This window comes from Neovison vison, chromosome 5 (genome assembly GCF_020171115.1).
Source record: "Neovison vison isolate M4711 chromosome 5, ASM_NN_V1, whole genome shotgun sequence".
Classification (NCBI taxonomy): Eukaryota; Metazoa; Chordata; class Mammalia; order Carnivora; family Mustelidae; genus Neogale; species Neogale vison.
The window spans coordinates 30,405,634-30,429,942 of NC_058095.1; the positions used below are offsets into that span (position 1 = coordinate 30,405,634).

General features: G+C 39.5%; 1 protein-coding gene across 1 annotated transcript; it reads right to left on the reverse strand.

The window, feature by feature from the left end:
- Positions 1–36: 36 nt before the first annotated feature.
- Positions 37–23,766, reverse strand: UTP6 (UTP6 small subunit processome component). Its single transcript, XM_044248361.1, has 19 exons — positions 23,591–23,766; positions 21,831–21,915; positions 20,632–20,673; positions 20,145–20,237; positions 19,412–19,459; positions 18,980–19,043; positions 16,735–16,853; positions 15,166–15,243; positions 14,300–14,381; positions 13,707–13,788; positions 12,631–12,815; positions 11,997–12,076; positions 11,197–11,274; positions 8,678–8,857; positions 7,338–7,418; positions 7,024–7,133; positions 5,924–5,990; positions 2,859–2,931; positions 37–1,634 (listed from the first exon to the last, which is right to left on the reverse strand). The coding sequence occupies exons 1-19, from the start codon at positions 23,680–23,682 to the stop codon at positions 1,483–1,485; spliced, it is 1,791 nt and encodes a 596-aa protein (XP_044104296.1). The 5' UTR covers positions 23,683–23,766; the 3' UTR covers positions 37–1,482.
- Positions 23,767–24,309: the final 543 nt, after the last annotated feature.

Genomic DNA, 24,309 nt, shown 5'->3' on the forward strand with positions numbered 1-24,309 from the left:
TAATTATTTGCAATAAAGGAGAGACAAACTAAAAAGTAGTATTTTAAAAATTCTTTCAAATTAGTAAGAAAAAAGTTTGTCAACATGAAAAAACAAGAGAATCAGGAAAAACACATTAACTTCATTAATATAAAAAATGCACATTAAAACAATGACATATCACTTTTCACCTATTCAAATAGTAAGAATTTAAAATATAATACGCATTGCAGGTAAAGGTTTGACATTTTCCTACACTGCTTCAAAGTATTCTCCTACATTGCAGATTGGCAAGAATACATGTCAATATTCTTTAAAATACTTACAGCCTTTAATTCAGTATTCTACCATCAACCGTCAATCTCCTGAAGAAATGACCAGGGATGTGACAAAGATTTATAAGAATTTTCATCAACAGCATTTATAAGAAAAAAATTAGGAATGACAAGGTCCAAACACAAAAGATTAATAAAATAAGTCATGGCTCATCTATATAATATAATGTTAAAAAGTCATTAAATGTTTTTAAGACTATTTAACAACATGGAAAAATAACATAAGTGAAACAATGCTAAGTAAAAATACACTGAATGCTTCTACCAGTGACATCAATGCTCAGTTAAGGAATGTAAAATTCAAACAGTTGCCTCCCCTGCTCCCAGAATGACCTCTCTGCTCCAGGCCATCCTCCACCCTTGCTTCTGAAGGCCTTCTCTGCTGCTCAAATCTACTCCCCAATCCATTGCCCTCCTTTTGTTGCTGGGTCTCCCCACTGTAGACACTTTTCTAAAGATCAGTCCCAGAGATAGAAGACACTTACATATAATGTCTTTTCTCTCTCAGAGGTCAACTTTTGCCCCCAATACCCAGAATCCTCTTCTGTGGCATCAACAAGCTCTCTCAGGATGTCCAGATCCCTACCTCCTTGTGAAAAAGCTTCTCTTCTTTCCTGCTCATAATGTACACTCAGTGAATGAATGACTGAGTAAATGATCTAACAGTATACATCTAATTCTCATAATGGAAATGAAGTTTAACTCCAAAGGATGAGGTTATAGGGTACTTTTATTTTCTTCCCATTACTCTGCTCCCTCCATATTTCCTACAACAAATGGACACCATGTATACTTTTTTAATAAGGAGAGAATAAAAAATGCAAATGTACTTTCTCCTCTACTTTCACAGGCCCCTAGGTCCAGATTAGAGATACTCATTCTTGACCAGGTGTAACAAGAGAAATTCAAGTTTATGATTTCCATATATCTTGGAAAACATTTAGGACTTACAGTAAGTTCAGCCTTAACAAGTAGCCTCTGGCCACTAAATAGCAATTCTCTTTTCTGGAATTAAAGATTAATGCACTAACTAAATTAAAACATGTCCCAAAATCAGACAGCCATCTAGTCTGCCATCTCTCAGCAAATTGCAGATGAACTCACAATACAAATCTGGCCAGAGGGCTTAAAATACGATTTCACAAAGTTGGCTCTCTTTTTCCTCTTCTCACAAATGACCAGCTTGATGCATAGCATGTTTAGCTACGAAAGCCTCTGCTGACTCTCCCTGTAACATTTTCATGGCTCGCCAGTAGATCTGTCCACAATTCTCAGGTCTACCAAGGTTCAATTCTTCTTTGATGTAATCCATCCAAAGATCTTTAAAGGGAACAAAGAAAAGTTACTGTAAACATACAATTAGATCATTGACAAGGCTTTCTTATATAAACTTCACTATTTAATATTGATTCAGTGTAAGATTTCTAAGAAACTTATTCTATAAGTTTCTTATTTCTAAGAAACTTGCTATTATTTCCCTAAGAGCCCTGTATGAAACAATACCTCTCAGCTTCTTCCTTTTTTTTTTTTCCTCTCGGGTTCTTTACACTAAGGTGTATCAAACTTTTTTTTAAATGGAAAACTTCACTTTAAATCATGACAGGGCGCCTGGGTGGTTCAGTGGGTTAAGCCGCTGCCTTCAGCTCAGATCGTGATCTCAGGGTCCTGGGATCGAGTCCCGCATTGGGCTCTCTGCTCAGCGGAGAGCCTGCTTCCCTCTCTCTCTCTCTCTGCCTGCCTCTCTGTCTACTTGTGATCTCTGTCAAATAAACAAATAAAAAAAAAATCTTAAAAATAAATAATAAAATAAATAAATAAATAAATGACAGTCTACGTATTTCAAAAACCGAAAATACTAAATATTTTAGAGGGAAGATTTTGCTGAGTCTCTTTGAAGGTGAAACCGAGTTTCAATGCGTTCACTGTAACTTTGTTACCAACGCCTAATAAAACCTGCCTGGGTTATTAAAAACGCCATTTTCATTAATTTCACCAGAAGGTCTGCTAAAACTTTGTAAAAGCTAACATTTTTTTTTAACCTAAATTTAACTACTAGACATTGTTTTTGAGTTTGTAAGTAAACAGATTTTATATAACATACCTAATACTCAGAAATATGTTTCACAAGTCCTATAAAAATAGGGCAGTATGGCAACAGCCAATGACAACTATGTTAATTAGCATCCCACTACTCCTTCTACCAGTCTCACTTTTACTCTGACCTATATTATTAAGCTTTCCCTTACAAGTATCACATGTTTTTTAAAGGACCAAACCAAGCAAATTGTTCTCTACTCCAGAGTTCTTAATAGAAGACCCATGAACTCTTGACCTTGTGAACCTAAAATTACGTCTGCAGTATTTATGCACAAAGTAAAGGAGGAGGCAGGGCAAGGAGGCAAGTTTTATTCTCAAAGAGGGTTAAGGACTGCTCTAATCATACTGATGATTAAGGCTAGAAAGAGTTAAAAACTGTTCTTATCATACTGATGGGTTATACACCACACCTGGAAACAGGTATGTCTATAATTGAAGTTTACTTACCAGAATCTACAGATCCAAACTCTCTCAAAGCCCTCTCATAATATTCTCTTAAGTTCGCCATCTTGCAGGATTCCTAACAAAAGTAAAAGGACAATCTTGCCTCAAAGGCTAATCCATAATGTCACAAGTTCCTTTCAACCATACTGTTAAAACAGCTACCACCTACTAGGTATCGGAATGGGAAAAGGCTCAGGTTTAGGACTAATACACCCTTCCCCTTATCCAGAGGAAAGTCAAATGCAGCAGTCACCAGACTGAAGTCAATGTCAAACAGTGATAGAGCATTCTGCTCTGGTAGCACAGAAAATAGCCTAATTGATTCTCAGCTGGGGGAACATGGACAGCTTCATAGGAAAATACATTTGAAAGCCCTGAAGGAAGACTAGGATTTAAATAAATAAACGGAGAAGGTTTACTCCCTGTGGCTAACAATTTCTTTCTTTTGTATGTCTGGGCCCTGGCACATATTAGCTATGTGCACCTTCAAACTTTTTATATGAAGGCGAAACATATATAAATACTAATTATATAACCTTCCCCAAGTTTTTAACCCTCTGACCTTAAAAGTTTCCTCACCCATAAAACAAGGATAATGCTGTCTCTTACAGCAACTACAAAGATTCAATTAAAATGCTGGCTAATTATGCACCTACCAGAGTAGCTGGTACTAATTTTACAGACAATAAATATTCATTCTTTACCTCCATCTCCATTTAAATGTATTCTCTTTTGTTTCATTTTTCAAAGAAGAGTAAAATCTACAGTTTAAAAATACTCTTATACAGAGAGGCCTCGGTGGCTCAATCATTAAGCAGCTGCCTTAAGCTCAAGTCATGATCCCAGAGTCCTGGGACTGAGCCCCACATCAGGCTCCCTGCTCAGTGGGAAGTCTGTCCCTGTCCCACTCCCCCTGCTTGTGCTCCCTCTCTCGCTGTGTCTCTCTGTCAAATAGATAAAATCATAAAAAAATTAAAATTAAAAAAAGTACCCTTGTCCAGTCAAGTAACAATTTCTCATTCAAATCTCTCTTCCCTAAGACTATCATACTATAAAACACATGCATGAAGAGCAGAATCACTGTGTTTAAGATTTTATTTATTTGACAGAGAAAGCGAGATCACAAGTAGGCAGAGAGAGATGGGGAAGCAGGCTCCCCACCGAGCAGAGAGCCCAATGCAGGGCTCAATCCCAAGACCCTGAGAGATCACCACTTAAGCCAAAAGGCAGAGGCTTAACCCACTGAGCCACCCAGGTGCCCCAGAATCACACTTTGTTAAATTCTCAGAATGTCCTTTCTATGCAGTACCTGGCCTTGTAACCCGCACACCCCTGCAATAGGTATTATGACCTCCTTGATGGAGGGTGATCCAAAGCTGAGAACTGCCCAAGACATATACCTATTGTGTTATTAACACAAAGCCTGGTTATTAATTATTTTGTTATATTACCTCTTGCACAATAAGGACAAGAACAGATAAATGACCCACACAATGATTAAAACTGTAAAAATAAGAGTTTAACCTCATAAGTAATTTTCAAAATTCAAGTAAAAATAATAAACACCAATCAAAATACACAAATACACTAACTTCTAAAACTAACAGATTTAGAAAACTTCTAAAACTAACAGATTTAGAAAGGGTGTGACGAAATAAAATATACTGATATACTTGCTGATTATTGCTCTGAAGTAGTACACTTCTTTTGAAGGACCATCTTATAATATATAAAGAACCATAAAAAGAACTGTTCTCTCCAGTCAAGCGAATTTATCTTAAGAATTTCAAAGAAGGGGCACCTGGGTGGCTCAGTGGATTAAGCCTCTGCCTTTGGCTCAGGTCATGATCCCAGGGCCCTGGGATTGAGACCCGCATGGGGCTCTCTGCTCAGCAGGGAGCCTGCTTCCCCCTCTTTCCCTGCCTGCCTCTCTGCCTACTTGTAATGTCTCTCTCTCTCTGTGTCAAATAAATAAATAAAATCATAAAATGTTTAAAAAAAAAAAAAAAAAGAATTTCAAAGAAAAAAATGCTGTATAAACAAAATGCTTACAGCACTCTTGTTTCCAGTATCAAAAATCTGGAAACAATCCATACATAATTGACTAGTTATGAAAACTGTGGATTTAAGATTAACACCACAACCATTCAGGATGACAATTGTGGGAAAAACACAGAAATATGTTCACAAATTAACATTAAGCAAAAAAGAGAGAACCTCCACATGGCATGTAAACCAGAAATAAAACTTGAGTGTACACTTGTAAACAAAAAAAAAGTAAACAATAAAGATTTAAATATGGTTGGCTGTGCTTAAATATGGTTGGTTTGAAAATCCAAATACCTTTGGATTTTCGTGTATTATTTTTTATACTTTTTTTTTTGCGAGGGACATAAAGATGGAGAGACATAGAGAGGGGAAAGAGGGAGAGAAAGAATCTTAAGCAGGCTCCACACTCAGCACGAAGCTCAGTCTCACAACTCTGAGATCATAACCTGAGCTGACACCAAGAGTCAGACTGAGCCACCCAAGCGCCTCTCATGTATTATTTTTTAAACAGAGACCTTCCTGTATTTTCCCTCACTCACAAGATCAGATAAAAACACCAGAAACATGGGTCACCTGAGTGGCTCAGTTGGTTGAGTATCCAACTCTTGGTTTCAGGTCAAGTCATGATCTCATGGGTTGTGAGATCAAGCCCTGCATCCGGCTCTACACTCAGCAAGGAGTCTGGGCCTTCTCTCCCTCTTGCCCTCCTTGCAACTCATGCACACACACTTAATTCTCTTTCTCTCTCTCTAAAATAAATAAATAATTCTTACAAAAAACAAGAACAAAAAAACCACACCAGAAAGAGTTACTCCCTACCCTCTACCTTACATAACCCAATACAGAAGACAAACAGGGTGCTCCCAAGGCAGAGAACCAGCACCTCATGGTTAGATGAAGGGACTGGAAATTTATACTACATATAATGAGAGCTTTTTAAATGACAAAAATGCTGCCATATAGGAGAGGAACCACTAAATCAATTTCCCAGACAAAAAATGCAAAGACAGAATACTTACTTGCTCCTTTTCAAACTGGATTATTTTCCTGAAAAAATCAACTGAAAACGGACGGCTTTCCTGTAAACTAAAAAGGAGAAAACTGTTATCTTCCACAGAGACAGAAAGCCTCTTACATCCCAGGAATCTAAATCCCCACGCCAGCGCCTCCACAACGCATGGTTTAATAAAGACCCAGCCAGAAGGCAACACAAGGACTCGACTTGGCCGCCAGTCACTCTCAACACTTCCAGCGTCCAGGGACTTACTCTTTACCCCCAGCTACCTCTTTCCTATCCAGTTTTCTTCCTATTCTCTTCTTCCTCACTTTTACAGTTTGAAGTTCCCTCTACTACATCTCAAGGTCCTTCTGAAGGAGACCAGTAATTCCACTTCTAAGGATATATTCTAAGGAAGTAATTTTTAATACAGATAAATAATATTGGTGCAGAATGTTCACCAAAGCAGTATTACTATGACCATCTAGATAATGGCACATCTACAGAGCGGTGTGCCACACAGCCATTTCTAACGAAATGACGTGCATGAAGAACTGTTACTGACAGCGGAAAGGCTAGTGCAATGTTCACCGACAAAAGCAGTATACAAAATGTGATTATAATATAATCTCAAATATGTAGAAACAAAGTTTTTAAATGATATATTAAGCATGTGTTTCCCCATGATTACAAATAGTTATTATTATTATAATTAATGGTTCTTATTTTTTAATTTTCCACCAATGGGTATGAACTGCTTTTATTGTTCAAAAAAAGACTTTTTGAAAAAATCTCTTGGGGGCGCCTGGGTGGCTCAGTGGTTTAAGCCTCTGCCTTTGGCTCAGGTCGTGATCTCAGGGTCCTGGGATCGAGCCCCATGTCGGGCTCTCTGCTCAGCAGGGAGCCTGCTTCCCCCTTCTCTCTCTCTGCCTGCCTCTCTGCCTACTTGTGATCTCTCTCTATCAAATAAATAATCTATAAAAAAAAAATCATTAAAAAAAAAAAAAAGAAAAAATCTCTTGGTTACTTCCTCGGATACTATATGCCATTCATATAATCTAGGTATGGGGGGCTGAGTATGCGGTTGAAAGATGCGTAATGGTGATGAAAGTTTGTGAGCACCTTTTAAACACAGCTCTGGCCTTTTTGTAGCCACCGCTTCGGTAAGCCCAATCCAAGTACTTATCCTTCAGAGTGACTGAGTCGGCACCTTTGACAGCTAGTAGAGCTTTCTACAATTTAAAAAAAAAAAAAAAGACAAAAGACAAAAGGAAATTTATAAGTATCAAAGCATATTTTCCCAGAACCATCCCAGGCTGCTCAATTAACAGTGCTTTAAGAACATCTGCTATAAAAATAACACTAAAACTAGCCAACTAGTGAACCTATTTGCTCATTCCCCATCCACCACAAAACTCAGAACATGGGGCCTAGACCTTAAAAATGGCTTCCGTGTCTTCTTGGCTTTTGGCACCTTCACTCCACTCTGCCCAAGAAATCCACAATGGCAGACAGACCTGGTCATAGTGAGAAAGAAAAAATAAATAAAAGAAAATGATGGCTTAGCTCTACACTCTGAAAACTAGTTACCATAAAGACAGGCTCCTACTAAAATACTCAGTATGTAAAATATGGATTCACTTCCTGTCTGTCCTCATGATAACCAAATTCTCAGGGCCCAGTAGGGATGGCATGCCAGAGCACAGATGGACTTGTGACCAAGACCCCCAAAGTGGTACTCTCCTGTCAGTTCTAGCTCCCGTCTATTGGAATACTGCCTTCAGTTACTACCCTCAGGTATCTGTGAATTAAGTATTGAAGGGTCCATAGCTGGTCAGACCCACAGCTACCCAGGTCACATCTCTGCTGTCTAGGACCCACGACACAAGTACTACCTAATCCAGACTCAACTTTCTGACCTTTGCTCATGCGGGGTTACCTGGATGGCTCAATCAGTGGAGTGTACAACTCTTAATCTTGGGTTGTGAGTTGAAACCCCACATTGAGTGTAAAGGTTACTTTAAAAACCAAATCTTTGACGGGGCACCTGGGTGTCTCAGTGGGTTAAAGCCTCTGCCTTGGGCTCGGGTCATGAACTCAGGGTCCTGGGATCGAGTCCTATATCAAGCTCTCTGCTCAGCAGGGAGCCTGCTTCCCCTTCTCTCTCTGCCTGTCTCTCTGCCTACTTGTGATCCCTATCAAATAAATAAATAAAATCTTTAAAAACAAACAAACAAAAAATCCAAATCTTTGATACAATTTTAAAAAATAAAGGTTCTGAAAGGCACCTGACTGGCTCTGTCAGTTATGTGTCCGACTCTTGATTTTGGCTCAGGTCATAACCTCAACGTTGTGGGACCAAGCCCCCAAGTCAGGCTCATGCTGAGCAAGGAGTCTGCTTGTCCCTTCCCCACTGCTCCCCGCCCTGCTCTCTTTCTGAAATAAATAAATAAAATCTTTAAAAAATAAAAAATATAACTCTGACTTAAGTGTACGTACAGCTTTGGAAGCAAGGGAAAACCATACTTTCAATATTTCTTACTAATAAGATATCAAAATAAAACAGGTAATTTCATTGGATGTAGTCATTTTCGAATAACAAACTAGAAATCAGCTATTAAATGGAAGGAAATTCTTCCACTCCTGACCCTTGGCCCACAGGCACAAATGTACCTGGGGTCAGGCCTTATCAGATAAGCACACTTCAAATGAGCTTTGACTCAGTCTCAAAAGGTTTCCCAAACAAAATGAAATACAAAAGACCCAACTCACAGACCTGGGCTTTCAGATGCACAAAAGCTTCTTCAAAGAGCCCAGCTATGTCAGGGCTCTTGGAGTCAATCAGCACCTGCAGCTTCATCTGCCACATGGTCACAGAGTCTCTGAACAATTCAGTCCCAGCTACTGCCACCTCCAGAGCTTCCTTTAAGAAGTCCTGACGCAGCAACAACTCGATCTGGAGAAGACAAAAGATCACTGGAAAATTAACTACCGAAAGCTAGATCATCTAGGTTGGGGGAACAAAAAAGAGACCTCATTTAAGGCAGTTATTTTAAAGCATCTCCACTTAACTTCTGACAATGGCACAAAGTGAATTATCTGAAATGTCTTCCACTGCCTGCTCTTATTCCCAAAGGCTACCAAAAAATAGGGAGAACGTACAAAATAGAGGGCCTAAATAATTTAGATTGGAAGTTTTTAATAGTTCAATATACTAAAACCCTCACCTACCCAACAGAATATAAAAATCAGACAAAACCAGTATTTATGGGTTGATAATGTAACAAGTTTATTCATTCAAATGGAGTTGGGCATACAATCAACTGGTACAATTTTTCTGAAATGTATTTGACACTATGCAACAAGAGTCATGGAAGTGTTCCTATCTAAACTTGGAAATTTTATTTTAACAAAGATGACCCAATGCACAAGGAAATCTTATGTGTTCAAAATGCTTAAATCTGGGGCACCTGGGTGGCTCATTGGGTTAGGCCTCTGCCTTCAGCTCAGGTCATGATCTCAAGTTCCTGGGAACGAGCCCACATCAGGCTCTCTACTCAGCAGGGAGACTGCTTCCCCTCCCTCTCTGCCTGCCTCTCTGCCTACTTGTGATCTCTCCGTCAAATAAAGAAAGAAAATCTTAGAAAAAAAAAATGCTTAAATTGACACTACTGTGACAAAAGAGGAAAAAAACCTAAAACCAATTTAATTTTACAAAACTGTAGAAGAGTAAATAAATGGCAATATGTAACCTGCTCATTCAGCAAGCATTATTATCGCACACTTATATATGCTTTATGCAATAATGAGGAACTCAGGCATGTTCTCCACCGCCTGAGGGCCTCTAGTCTAGCAGTAGAGACGGTCTAACACTTGCCATGACAAAGAAAGAATCGTATGTTACAAGAGTAAAAAGCAGGAGCACCCAACACGGTCTACAGCAGCGATGAGACAGGAAACACAATTTATGCAAGGCTTAAGGAAGGTTAGGCATTACTTAGAGAAGGCTCTCCCAACCAGCATATGCAAGAGGCTGAACTAAAGATAAGAGGCAGCTTGGATACAAAAGGAAATCCAAGTTCAACTTGGCTGAAGTTAGAATGTAGAAGGTAGAATGTATACTAGAGAACTGGCTGGTGAAGTCAAGGCCATATTAGGGAGAATGACCAGCTTTATCCAAAGGATAGTGGGAAGCCACAGAATAATCTGATCATCAATTTTAAAAGATCATTCTGTGGAGAATAATCTGGAAAAATGAAGGATGTAGGAGTCAGGTAAGCATTTTAAGTTTACAAGCCGTATACTGAGGAACTCTCAACTAAAAGCAAAGTTGAGGAACCCTCAACTAAAGGCAAAGGCACAAGAGTGGTGAGGTAGTAGGCTTGGCAAGGGCAGCATCAGAGATTTAGGGAGCAGAGGATGTCTAAATAGCCAGAGTGGTAAATGACCAAACAGTCACGACAGAAAGAGAGCAGGGTTCCCAAAACAATACTCAGAGCAAAGTCCACCTAACTTTATAGGAGGTGACTATCTTGCCGGTATTCGATAGCTCAAATGCGAGCAGCTGAACTCATCCAAGCCTGGGAATTTTCCCAGATAGATGCAATAATGGGAAAGGGGCACCTTAGTCATGGTGTAATGCAGCAGACTAGTACACAGTATATGCATTACCTAGCTGTACGTAAAAAATATTTTTTAAATGTTAATGAATGAACATTTTTACACATGTCAAGAACTTTGTTAAGCTGTCAAAAAAAAAAGATCACTATCACTATTTTAAAATCAAGTAAACAAACTCAGAAAGGTTAAGTGGCTTGCCCAAGTTACCTAGCTATTAAGCAACAAAACCCAATCTAGACCACGTACTCCCTGAGCACATTATCCTAGTTCCCCTAAAATCCTTATCTACCCCAGAGAACAGGAATGGGTTAATAAGCTTCTTACTGAAATGTCAGCTTCTGATTTGTCTTTATTGTTATCATACTGATGGTTAATCTGGGTTAGGCACACATTCAGGAAAAGGATATTCACGAAAAGATCAATGGGTAGACAAAATAAATCCAACTTGTGACCCCTTGTTCCGAGTGTTTTCCACTATATAACATACCTCCCTTTACTGGTAAACATTTCATTTTTGACATACACCAAATACTGAGAGACAAACATCATGTCTCTACATCTTCCCTTTCAAACTTCCAAATGGGGTTAGTCATATAACTATATATTAAAACACATGGCACCAGCATGAACCAACTGGAATTAAGTACGTGTTACTGGCAGTGAATGTGTCCTTACCCACTGCTTATACTGGAATTCTGGTAGAAGTCTGAGTTCATGTGCCTTCCTGAATGCCGTCATGGTTCTTTCCAGCCTCTGAAATCAGAAAAATCCTTCAGTTAGTTACGAACAACCCACTGGGAGTCTTTGGCCTCTGACAGGAACAAGTACAGTTTTGCACACTTCTGAAAACTGAGAGAAGGAACTTGAGGTGGTTTCACTTATAATTAAACCAGTCAAAAAGCCACACCAAGACAGTCCAATAAGAGAGCGCCTCCCTAATCTCACGAAACAAACTGTGGGTTGCTGGGGGGAGGGGGGTTGGGAGAAGGGGAGTAGGGTTATGGACATTGGGGAGGGTATGTGCTCTTGGGTAAATTGGAAGGGGAGGTGAACCATGAGAGACTATGGACTCTGAAAAACAATCAGAGGGGTCTGAAGTGGCGGGGGGGCTGGGAGGTTGGGGTACCAGGTGGTGGGTATTATAGAGGGCAACGGCTTGCATGGAGCACTGGGTGTGGTGAAAAAATAATGAATACTGTTTTTCTGAAAATAAATAAATTGGAAAAAAAAATGTTAAAAAAAAAATAATAAAATAAAATAAAAGAGAGCGCCTCCTAACCAGGTGACCCAAATAAGGATGCAGCGGACTCAGACCTTCAGAATGACTAGTCACCCACAAAGAGAAAGACCTTAGGTTAAGCATGAAGTTCTTAGAAGCCGTCCCAGGCCCCAAAGGAGCCATGTGTCTGCTCTTCTTCCAGAAAACAGTCACCTTCTCATCAGCCACTATAAGCAATGTACCTTAAGTCCCTTACCCTGTCTCTGAGGAACTGACTGCTGGTCTTCTTAGTGAACCTTTCCAAGCAGAAGCTGATGTAACACTTCCACATGGCCTCTGGGAAAGTCAGAGAGATTACACTGATCAGATCTCCAGGCTCTCCATTTAATAGTCATCATACATCTTTTCTATGAGTGGAATATTCCCCGGAAGAAGAATTTAAATGAGTCTGGTGAAAAAAACTAGTCATTCCCATCACAGCCAATCAATCATCTCAAATACTAGGGGGAAAAGCAACTGAGTAACCAATGAACTGTAAAAAGTAAAAACCTCATCCATGTTATATATCCCCTCTACCTTAATACCCCTATATCACAAAATTTGAAAGTAAACCTATGTTAAAAGATAATTAAGGAAGGACAATCTTCTAAATTATTATTTCCTAAGTACCATCTCCCCCAAAGAGATGAATATAAACATTATTACCGTCAAGGAAGGTCATAAAAACTCCATTTTTAACCACCAAAGAACAAGTTGGAATGCCAGGCACACTGTCAACTACCAGAGAGAGATTCCTGAAAATTGATTTTTGGTAACAGGAACAGAAGCTTCAGTTTCACGTTTGTGAACACTATCCCTGATATATCACACCAAGGTCTGGTGAAGTTCACCTGTAGGGAGAGTCTTCACTGCCTCTTCATACACAGCACAGCACCTCTCCTCCTTCCGGCCCACCTCCACTGCTCTGGCTTGTTTTGTGGCAGGCTGCTCTCTGGCTGGCTGTGACTCCATCTCTAATTCTCGCCGTGCCACGTAATCCCAAGTGAGAGGGTCATCTGTGTGCTGGGCCTGAAGGCTGAAAAATAGTTTACTGGCATTCAGCCCTATGACACAAGACTAACTCAGAGTATCAGAGACAGTTCCCTATGCTCTAAAAATGTACTGCAGACAGACACCCCTTTAACAATCCCATTACCATGAGACAACTTCCCAATAGACCCTCCTGATACCTTCACACTCACTGCATAAATTCTGTCAATTGATCAGGGTTATGGCACATTTCTTAGGTTTCGGAATGTTTCAGATACCATTCTCAAATGTTAACTTTCAAGTTAGCTCTCAAAGTCAAATCAACAGGTATGTGTGACATGACAACACTCTTCGAGCCCTGCAGAACCTTATTATATCCAGGCTCTTGATTTTTCTATAATAGAGGCAAAGAAGCAGCACAACCTAACCCTCTACCAAAGCCCTGAAAAATCCAAAGAGCAACCTGATCCGAGTTCTATTTTATCTTTTGTGAAAGTAAGGGGGCTACCTAAGAGGGAAGTACTCATGAGGCAGGCTGCAAATAATTCTCAAACCATAAGTTCAAACACTGAAGAATGTAACTGCCTGCGGCATCTACTGTAAACACTCACAACGACCACTGGTTTTACGGACAAAAAACATGCGTGCAAAGCAGGAATATACATTTTGATATAAGTTGTAGGATATTTGTTGTTAATAAAGGCCAATTATTTCCCAAGGGAAGCCCATAAGGGAGTCAAATAATTTCTCCAGAAGGCTTTTTGTTTGTTTGTTTGTTTGTTTTAATATAACTTACTATGATACAACAGTCCTAAAACTTCGCTTTCTTCCAAGGATTTAGTGTGGCATCTTCTCTCCCCCTTTCTAAACACCCAATCTCAAACTTTTATCACAAGATTAGAAGTAGACATATTCACTTTTCCATGACTTTACTTACTCATTATAAATTTCTTTTTGCAGCTCTGTGGCAAAGTCGAATAGCTGTGCAATTGAAAGCAGGGACACATGAAATTCTGCACCTAAAATTTAAATAAAGTGGGAGAGGGGAGTAAGACTCTCAAGTATCATTTTACTCTAAAGTATCACTTTCACTTTTTTACAAGAAAGTACTATTTTCTTGATGTGCTGGAGTTATTTTGGTTTTGTTTTTTTTTTAATTGAGAAATAAGACAAAACAGAAAAACACATCATCCACTACTCAAGCAAAACCATTACTGATATTCTGGAGTACTCATAAACATTTCCTTTCTTCTAAACTTCTTCCCAGCATAAAGAATTGTTCTAAACCACCCGTTTCTTTTCAACTCCCCATGTGAATAAAATACTCAGTAAACTTACTGAACTGTTCAAGTATATCCTAAGGGGCAATCAACCTTTTCTTAAAGAAACAGGGCACTATTCGTACACAATTTTTATGCATGTTCTAACAGAATTTCTAATAGAAATTTTCCGAATTAGCTAAAGGTCTTTCTTATTATAAACAAAATGTTTCACTCTCCCATCATAAATAAATTTTCAAAACATGCGTACCTTTAATTATGCTTACAGAATTCTTATAGATGATCCGTGCCAACTCGCCCTTAAGGATTTCTTCAGGATAATCAAGATTCCCCTAAAGGGTATTATATTAAATATAACTTAACAGATACAGCCGGGAACCAGAAAAAGCACTAGGATGAAAATTAACAGTCCTAGACTACCTGTGCCATATGTATGACCTCTGGCAAATCACGTCTCTCTCTCTGGGCCAGTTCCCTCACTTGTAAAATGTGCAGCTTGAACCAGACCACTGATCTTCCAACTGTGTTCTTTCAGGCTCCTAGAGTGATAGCAAGATCACACGGCTTAAGGCCTGACTCTCTACTTAGACCGAAACAGGTCAGGTTTTACATGCCATGTTTACCCCTCTGTGTCAACTCTTATTTGAATAACAAAGTTCACAGCTGGAAACCACAACAGATGATAGCGAAATTCCTTTTTCGGCTCTAACATTCTAAAACTTCTTTCTTTAAAATTATTGTCACCAAAAAAATTGTGTAAAATGAGAAAGAAAGGAAGCTAGCAACCGCACATTTCACAACCCTCAAGCTCCTTCAACCCGTTAGTATGTCATTTAATGAAACCATAAAGTAGTAAAGAAAACCATTTACCATTCCATCAGTAATAAATAATTTTGAGGACTACTTCAATTACTCCAAATGTCTATTTTTAAGGCACAAAATTCCATTTTTACTACTACTACCCATTTAATTAAATCCACTCTAGACTAATCTTAAAGTTTCAAAGTTAAGACATTAAATTGGGAACAAAAATAGATTCCAAAAATTTTCTCTTACTCCTAAGCAGATTCGAAACACTACAAATTGTTCACGCGTGACAACACATTCGGATCTTACCACATCCATTTTGGCTTTTTCAAATTCTTCTTTTTCTTTCCTCAGTTTCTCAGCATGCATCAACTCCATCCTAAAGTACTACACAAGGGAAATAATAAACTAAAAATCTTTGTAAATATTTTTTTTTAATCAGAAATACATTAGATGCCATTTTTCACCTATTAAGTACCAGATCTGAGAAAGTCTGTGGGCAGTATAATATTTTGATATGAAACTAGCAGACATTTATGAGGAGGAAGATCTTTGTGGTGGTAAAACAGCTCTGTATTTTGATTGTGGTAGTGGTTACACAAATCTACACATGTTAAAAAAAAAAATGACATAGAACCATGTGCACACATCTACCAATGTCAATTTACTAAATTTTCTTATTATGTAATATTATAAAATGTAACCATCAGGAGAAACTGATTAGTGGAATGCAGGACCTCACTGTACTGTCTTTGTAATTTCCTGTGAATCTATAACTACTTCAAAATTAAAAATCAATAGCAAAGTAAAGCTATAACAAGAAAAACTAATGCACAACGAACATATAAACTTGGACTTCTCCAGAATTTTTACGACTTTGAATTTTATGTTATAAGACATATGAAAATGACAAGTTTTTTTTTCAAGATTTTATTTATTCATTTAACAGAGAAGAGAGAGGGATCACAAATAGGCAGAGAGGCAGGCAGAGAGAGAAGGAGAAGCAGGCTTCCCGCTGAGCAGAGAGCCTGATGCAGGGCTCAATCCCAGGACCCTGAGATCCTTACCTGAGCCAAAGGCAGAGGCTTAACCCACTGAGCCACCCAGGCGCCCCAGAAAATGACAAATTCTTAGAAAACATTTATGCCCCGGAGCACCTGGATGGCTCAGTCGGTTGGGCGCCCAACTCTTGGTTTCAGCTCAGCTCATAGAAAGGAACTTGGCTCAGGGCATGATGTCAGGGTCATGAGATCAAGGCCTGCGTCTGACTCTGCACTCAGCACAATCAGCTTAAGATTCTCCCCTCTCTTTCTGTCCTCTCCTCCTACTCACATGCATGATGCACACTCTCTCTAAAATAAATCTTTAAAAAAAAAAAAAAAAAGATTTGGGGTGCCTGGGTGGCTCAGTCAGTTAAGCGTCTGCCTTTGGCTCAGGTCGTGATCCCAGGGTCCTGGGATCAAGCCCCACGTCCAGCTCCCAGCTCAGTGGGGAGCCTGCTTCTCCCTCTCCCTCTGCCTGCCTCTCCCCGTGCTTGTGCACACCCTCTATCTCTGACAAATAAATATTTTTTTAAAAAGCATAAAGATGGCTGAACCCTGGCCCCACAACTAAAGAAGGTAGGGTCCAGTTCCCTATCCCTCCCAACCATAATGAGCAGGTTGGAGTTCCCATCTCTCACTAACAAGACGGAAGCTGTACATGGTCAACATATATTGCTGGCCAAGAAATATCTTTGTTACCTTTTTTCCCAGCAGCAATCCCTACTTACCCCTAGCCTCCAAAAATTAAAGTCTTTTTTAACTTAATAAAGAATGTACGTCCATAGAGGACCAAAACTAAGACATCACTCTCTCATCTTACAGGTATGCAACTCACTTCTTGATAAAGTTTCGGGCACTCTGGATGAAAGCGCAGAGCTCGAAGAAATAGCTGTCTTGCACTTTCTGAAGACAAACGATCTTCCATTTCCCATTTGGCTGCCATAATCCACAAAGCTATAAATGAAAAACATCAGACTTCACTTCAGTAAATCGATGGAAAAAAAAAAATTTTAAAAACCAGAAATTTTAAATTCTAATTTTAATACTTAGAAGATTTTTTTTTAATCTTAGCAAAAGAGAAAAGGGATGGAGAGAGGGTGTTTCTAATGGTTATCTGTAAAGTATTGTTGCTTTATTTAGGTACTCTGAAGCACAGATGTAAATGATAGTATCCATGGATACTTATGTCCTCATCCAATCTGAGGTCAACATCATTAAAAGTCACACACAAATTTTAAAAGTGTTAAAATGCTGGAAAATTATGCATTTTAGAATCAATGAAATAAAAATATTTTGCTCTTTTGCTTTAAGTAGTTCATGGGGGGGGTTGTTTTGTTTTTTTAAAGATTTTATTTATTTATTTGTCAGAGAGAGAGAGAGTGAGCACAGGCAGACAGAGTGGCAGAGGGAGAAGCAGGCTCCCTGCAGAGCAAGGAGCCCGATGCGGGACTCCATCCCAGGACACTGGGATCATGACCTGAGCCAAAGGCAGCCGCTTAACCAACTGAGCCACCCAGACGTCCCTGGGGTTTGTTTGTTTTTTTTTTGAATGATTTAATTTTTAAGATAAAATTTTTATTAAACCTGTTGGGAATAAAGGCTTTAAAAAACAAAAACCTTTGTCTTTCTACACAAGAAATTAACCTTAACATTCTAGCTATTTCCCAACTTAATAAACTTAATATAAGTCAACTATGTCACCAGACAAGATTGATATTGGTAAAAACGACTCATGGTTGGTAACCACGTCTGGACTAGAGGGGTTGTGAGTGGGAGAGAGCCACTGCTCTGGGCTTTCTTAAACATATGACTCCTGAAACTGAGCACAGTGCTCTCTGGGATTCCTGGAAGCTATCTATGCCCACCCACAGGTCTTCCAAGCCAGAGTGGCTCCTCTACCGATTCATGTGATCTCATTCCCTCATACCTAAATGTCACCCTAAGGACCAGAGACCAACTTCCCTATTGCTAAGAGTACTCTACCAAAAGCTGTCCTGCTGTATCCTTCTGAATTAACTGGTACCAGATGTAGCCTACCTTAGCCTGTGCTGTGTGAACTTGGTTGAGCCTAATACCTGACACTGGAGCACCTCCACTACAAAATGATGTACCACTTCACAGTACTCAAAAGAGAAATCTTTCTCTTAGAAAACATGAGTATCTACCCCAGGCCAGCCACTCTTGAAAAATCTGTATTAACATATTCCCCTTTACGTTTTTAAGTTTTCTCCTTTCAACTCTTCTTAAATGTGACTGCATCCAAACAGAATGTCCCTCAAAGGACCAAAGAGTTTATTTGATCATCATCTAAAAACAAACTTAGTGGAGTGCCTCGCTGTCTCAGTCAACACAGCATGCAACTCTTGATCTCTGGGTTGTGAGTTCAAGCCCAACATTGGGCATAGAGCTTACTTTATTTATTGACTGACTGATTTTTAAAGTAGGTTTCACACCCAGTGTAGAACTAAACATGGGGCTCAAACTCATGACCCTGAGATCAAGACCCAAGCTGAGATCAAGAGCCAGACCCTAACTGACGGAGCCATCCAGGTGCCCTGGGTGTAGAGCTTCCCTTAAAAAATAACAGAAAATTAGGGCACCGGGGTGGCTCAGTGTGTTAAGCCTCTGCCTTCAGCTCAGGTCATGATCTCAGGGTCCTGAGATCAAGCCCCGAATCGGGCCCCACATGGGGCTCTCTGCTTGGCAGGGAGCCTGCTTCCCCTTCTCTCTCTGCCTGCCTCTCTGCCTGCCTGTGATCTCTCGCTCTGTCAAATAAATAAAATCTTAAAAAAAAAAAAACACAGAAAATAAAAGATAGTTTTAAAAAAATAATTAAATACTTTTTAAAACAAATAAGTAAGAGGAAACTTAGTCCCTCTTACCCACAAATACAATATCTGACCCAATAAGTGGCACACAATATGCAGCGATGAACCAAGAGGCAGCTATTCCAAAACCAAAAGTACCTACACTCAAGTTCTCAAAATTATTTCTTTTAGGCTTATTAAGAAAAATAAATTCCAAAATAGCTTGAGTCCACATAAAGGGTAGAAGAAAAATTGATGAAGAACTCACCATACCTGGTTTGTTTGAATGAATGGCCAACATGGCAGAAAATACCTTGCTAAGTTGAGCTTTGGTAGCCTATAAAAGAGAAAAAGCAATTCTACTTCCCATCCAGTAAAATCATTGTTACTAATCTCTAAGTGATCTGGTACTGTTTCCTTACCAACTTAAAATCCAATGGGGCAAGATCTGCTGTTGTAGAGACATATAAATACAAGATACATTCATGGCTTTCTTCTACCTAAACCACTACATGTAAACATTCCAAATATCTAAAAATTTTCAACTTTACTGAACAAATAGAACACAAAAATCATTTTCTGGCTTAGAAGCCATTTATACAGTCATTCAGATAAATAAAGGTTACACAGAAAATCAGCCTTCTTATAAGGCAGACTAACTGAAAGAAGGAATAAGGAAGCAAGACACAGCTGCCCAATACTCACCCATTTTTTACAAAAGACTATGTAGGATAGCCAAAGTTGAACATCATCCTGCAAGAAAAGCAATGTAGTAAGCTGCCTGAAATTTAACTTTATATATATACAACTTTGCACTAATTTTTCTTAGAAACAGAGGTAGATTTCAGAAAGGCCAATGTGACAACACATCGCTCAGTCTACATGCTCTTCCTCACTGAGGCCTTAGATCTCTTAAATGTGGTAACTCCATCTGGCCACCACTTCCACCTACCATGCTCTAAAACAAAATGTATTATCTACCCAGTGTGTTCAATGCAGGTCTTAAATGATGTCAGTCAGGGGTAGCAACCCAAATTTGTCATTCCAAGTACTCTGCCATTCCCAAAGTACTCCCTATACACTGTATCGCAGTCCTAGAGCCCAACTTGAAGAGTATCAAGTGAGTGAGGTGCTGCCCGTACTCTAACCATTCATCTTCTACCTCCAAGTCTTTGATGTACTTCACTTAGAGATTTACCCAAACAAATCCCAAATTTCTAATCCTTAATGACGTATCAAACCTACCTTTTTTAGTACCATCCTCAGAGAAAGATCAATTTTCTTAATGGTTTGGTTAAGTGGTTTTAAATAAGGATATCATAATTAGGTTAAATACTGACACACCCAAAAATAAACAATACATTTGAATATTTAAATCTCAGTATATACAATACAAATCTTCACATCTCTTACAATTATAGATGTTCTGATCACTTACTTTCCATTTTGCTGAGGCTCGTCGAAAGACACCTTGCACCCGGTGTACAATAGAATTCTCAATCTCATCCTTCTTAAATGAATAGCCAATGCGCTAAGAAAGGACATACAAATTTATCTACAGCAACATTCCTACTTGATCTTATACAGTACTGATAAAGAAAACAAATAATTACAAATACTCATTATGAGCACATCACCACACAATTTATCAATGCCAACTGCTTCCCAAACCCAAGCTCTAGCTATAGAGCCACACTACTTAATTCTAAAATTTTCCAACTTCCAGGGCCACCTGGGTGGCTCAGTCATTAAGCCTTTGCCTTTGGCTCAGGTCATGATCCTGGCATCCTGGGACTGAGCCCCACATTGGGCTCCTTGCTCAGTGGGGAGTCTGCTTTTCCCTCTCCCTCCATTGCTCTCCCTGCTCATTCTCTCTCCTTCTCTCAAATAAATTAATTTTTCCAACTTCCAGAATATCTACTTACAGTTCTCCTTCTCTGAATCAACTCCAAAAGATTAATTTCATACTATGGAAGAAAAACATACAAAAAAAGAGAAAACAATAACATTTATAACCTCTTAAATGCAAGAAATACATTTAGTTAAAATCATAAAATAAATAAAAATCAAGAATAAAAACAAAATTGGGGTGGAAGCACCTGAGTGGCTTAAACAACTGACTCCTGATTTCAGCTCAGGTCATGATCTCAGGATCACGAGACTGAGCCCCCTGTTGGGCTCCACACTCAGGGAGGAGTCCACTTAAGATTCTCTCCCTCTCCTTTTGCCCATCCCCATGCTCGTGCTCTCCCTCGCTCTCCCTCAAATAAATAAATACTTTTTTTTTTTTTAAAGTTGTAGTGTCAAGCCTAACACAGTGCTTCAACCATGGTCTGGTAAGTGCAAAACACTTTTATTCAAACTAACATCTTCTCAGTGCCTACTGTTTGCAATGTCCTCAGCTAACTTGCCCCATACTCTACTTTTGTTTTTTTTTTTCTTTTTCCTTTTTAAAACTTATTACTGAAGTATAGTTGACATAGAGATTATATTTTGTGATGTAATATGCTCCACTATGAGCTTCCAAACCTTTTCCAAATATATGATTTGTAGTCAGGTCTCACTTGTTCACCTGTTGTTTTTTTTAATCTTAGGTCAGAACTTTCAGTCTTGTAACACTGCATCTTACTACTGGGTCCAGCTGGGTTTTTTTATCCAACATATTAGCTATTCTCCTCCATCTGAAAATTGATCCAGCATAAACACTTTATATTCACTCAAATCTTCCATCCATTTATAGTAGTGAAGAATTTGCAGCACATTTCTAAGGTAGCAGACTTACACATAAATATTAACTTTCCAACCACCTACTGTTGTCAAACCCACTCCCCTTCCCCCCAACACAAGAAATAGTATGTCAGTTCTTTTGCTGACAACTTGATACACAATATCTTTGGCAGTACCCGATCTACTAACACTATAGAAGGAATAAAGAAAAGTTCAGTTTGCCAAGGACTGAAGCCGTAGTTAAGCAATGTTATTCCTGAATCACCTCTATTCCTGCTCAAAAATTACCATTTAATCATCAATTCTAGAATTTGATAGAAACTCAATCAAGCACACCATTCTAGAACTTATTTAAAATTTGTGAAGGGATTAAAAAGTAATGAACTTATTCACTCACTTGAACATAATTGATAAAGTCTTCCTTAAAAAGGGCTCTTCGCTGTATCCTATATTCCAGATCTGAAGCCTTCTTAATGATAGCCCTGAGGAGAAAGGCATTTAATATGCAACACTTATTAAAAAAAAAAAAAAAAAAAAAGGTAACACTTGAAAAGAGCGTAAGTTACTTTGGGGGTTTTCTTAGGTTGTTTTTTGTTGTTGTTGTTGTTGAGATTTTATTTCTTTGACAGAGAGAGATATAGTGAGAGAGGGAACACAAACAGGGGGAGTTGGAGAGGGAGAAGCAGGCTTCCCGCTGAGCAGGGAGCCTGATGCAAGGCTTGATCCCAGGACCCTGGAACTAAGATCCAAGCTAAAGGCAGACACCCAATGACTTAGCCAACCAGGTGCCCATTAAGTTTATTTTTAATATATTTAAAACACACTTTCCAAAACCTGAAATTCCCACATAATTATCCTTCGTAAGCAAGTATTTTCTCACATCATTATTTCTGTGTGCCTAGGGGCATCAGGATGTATTTTAAAACTGTCATGAAAATCATTTTAATAGACTGCCAGAACCACTGACATTCCCACCACCAAAGCAAACAATGTTAAGTACTTTACATTATTTATATGTGATACTAGTAAAGATTTACTTTCCTCCAAATTCAGGTCACTTAGGTTTTAATAAAAAAGTATCTTTTCTAAATTCCTCTTCTGAGTTTTCAACATGCAGACTTAAAAAAAAAAAAAAAGACCTAGATTGTCCCTAGAAGGTTTATAAGACTACAAAGGACTCACAGAAAGAGATTCATTGTATTTTTGCTAGAGAGGACACAAAATGTGTGTATCAGGGGAATTTAACACAAGATATGCAAGACCAATAACTGTCTCTAGTAATAATAACAGGGGCCCTGGGTTGCTCAGTTGGTTAAGCATCTGCCTTCAGCTCAGGTCATAATCCCAGGTCTTGGGATGGAGCCCTCCATCAGACTCCTTCCTCAGTAGGGAGGCTGCTTCTCTCTCTTCCTCTGCATGCTGCTTCCCCGGCTTGTACTCTCTCTCTCTGTCAAATAAATAAATAAAATCTTTAAAAGAAAAAAAAACAGTTAATAACACTTACTGAACACTCATTAAGAGTCCACACTTCTATGTGCCATTTCACTAACAAATGTTTAAGGCTCCCATAATCACATTACTACAATCACAACCATTGTAAAATGCAGAAACAATCACAGAAAACCATTAAAAAACATTAAACTTAATTCTAAAAATTACTCAATGCCAACCATGTGCCAGATGTTGTTGGCCATGCCCCGGGGTAGAACACGAAATTGAATTAAATGGTCCCCCCACCTTCATGTCTTATTAGGAAGATTTATCCGCTCCTCCTGCGCTCCCACAGCACTCTCTACATCTCTAGGGCAGTACACTCTAGTACAATCAACCTACAGTACGCCGCAGTGTAAGCAGAATGTTTAATTTGTCTCCCCCAGCACACGCAAGGCAGGTAGCTCCTGACACTGGCATCCTAGTTTTATCATCTTTAGAGCACTAAGAACCGGCTCCATGAAGAGCTGTCAGGCGTTTCGTGGGTGAGTGCACAGACCACCTTGCCCCGAATGACAAATTCTAGGCATCAACAAATATGAAAATGGGGTTCGTCCAGGTTAAGAAAAATAAACCCAATTAAGTGTCCCCCGCATCCCTGCCCCCCGCCACAGACTTCCTCCCCTCTTCTCCGCCCGTCCCAGGCCCCCCTCAGCTCTCTCTCACTTAATCTCCGCATGACTGAACAGTCCAATGCGCTCCAGCTGTTCCAATTCGGGGAGTCGATCTTCTATGCGTTCCTGGATTATCTCCGCCATGAGGTCACAAGCCCACACAACCCACCGGCGAACTTCTCCACCAACACGCGAAGGAAGAGCCCACCTTCTATTCCGGAGACCCAGCCCAAGCGCTCGCACGTGCTGACGTAACGTGCGTCCTAGGTCCCGCCTCTTCCGCTTCCGCCGTCTCCACCGTTGAAGAAGGCCCTCTGGCCCCTACGGCGGCTGTCACCTCTCTGTGGCCGATTGTGGGGTTGCTGCAAGGACCCCTTAGACGCAGGAGTGCTCACGTGGACAGGAGGGGAGGGGAGGGGCGGAGCCGGCGTGGGGCGGTCCTAAGCGCGCGCTGGTCTAGAAGTGGGCGGGGATCCGAGAAAACACCTGCGGGGGTTCAGAGCGGTTACCTGAGGAAGACGTGTTTTGCGTTTTCTGCGAAATATTGTCCCCTTTTATTGTGCGGCCGTCCTCGCTTTCCAATAGCGAACATCTGAAAATGTCAGTAATGAAAATCATAAAGAACGCTGAATCTGGCAGACTGTCCGTAATACTATGGGCTCTGCTTTCGAGTAGACTTGGTAAACCAGTGTGATAACACCGGTTTTTCACGTGCCAATTAGAATCTCTAATTGGCCGATTAATTTTTAAATAGAAGGACTTTTCATTATT

What these genes read in the sequence shown, in the direction of transcription:
- UTP6 (XM_044248361.1), bottom strand. Translation starts at nt 23,682, where the DNA reads ATGGCGGAGATAATCCAGGAACGCATAGAAGATCGACTCCCCGAATTG. An exon ending in CAAAAAGAAATTTATAATGA is followed by an intron (nt 12,816 to 13,706) that starts GTAAGTAAAGTC and finishes ACTATTTTTCAG; the next exon opens with CCTTCAGGCCCAGCACACAG. An exon ending in AATTCCAGTATAAGCAGTGG is followed by an intron (nt 8,858 to 11,196) that starts GTAAGGACACAT and finishes TGTCTTCTCCAG; the next exon opens with ATCGAGTTGTTGCTGCGTCA.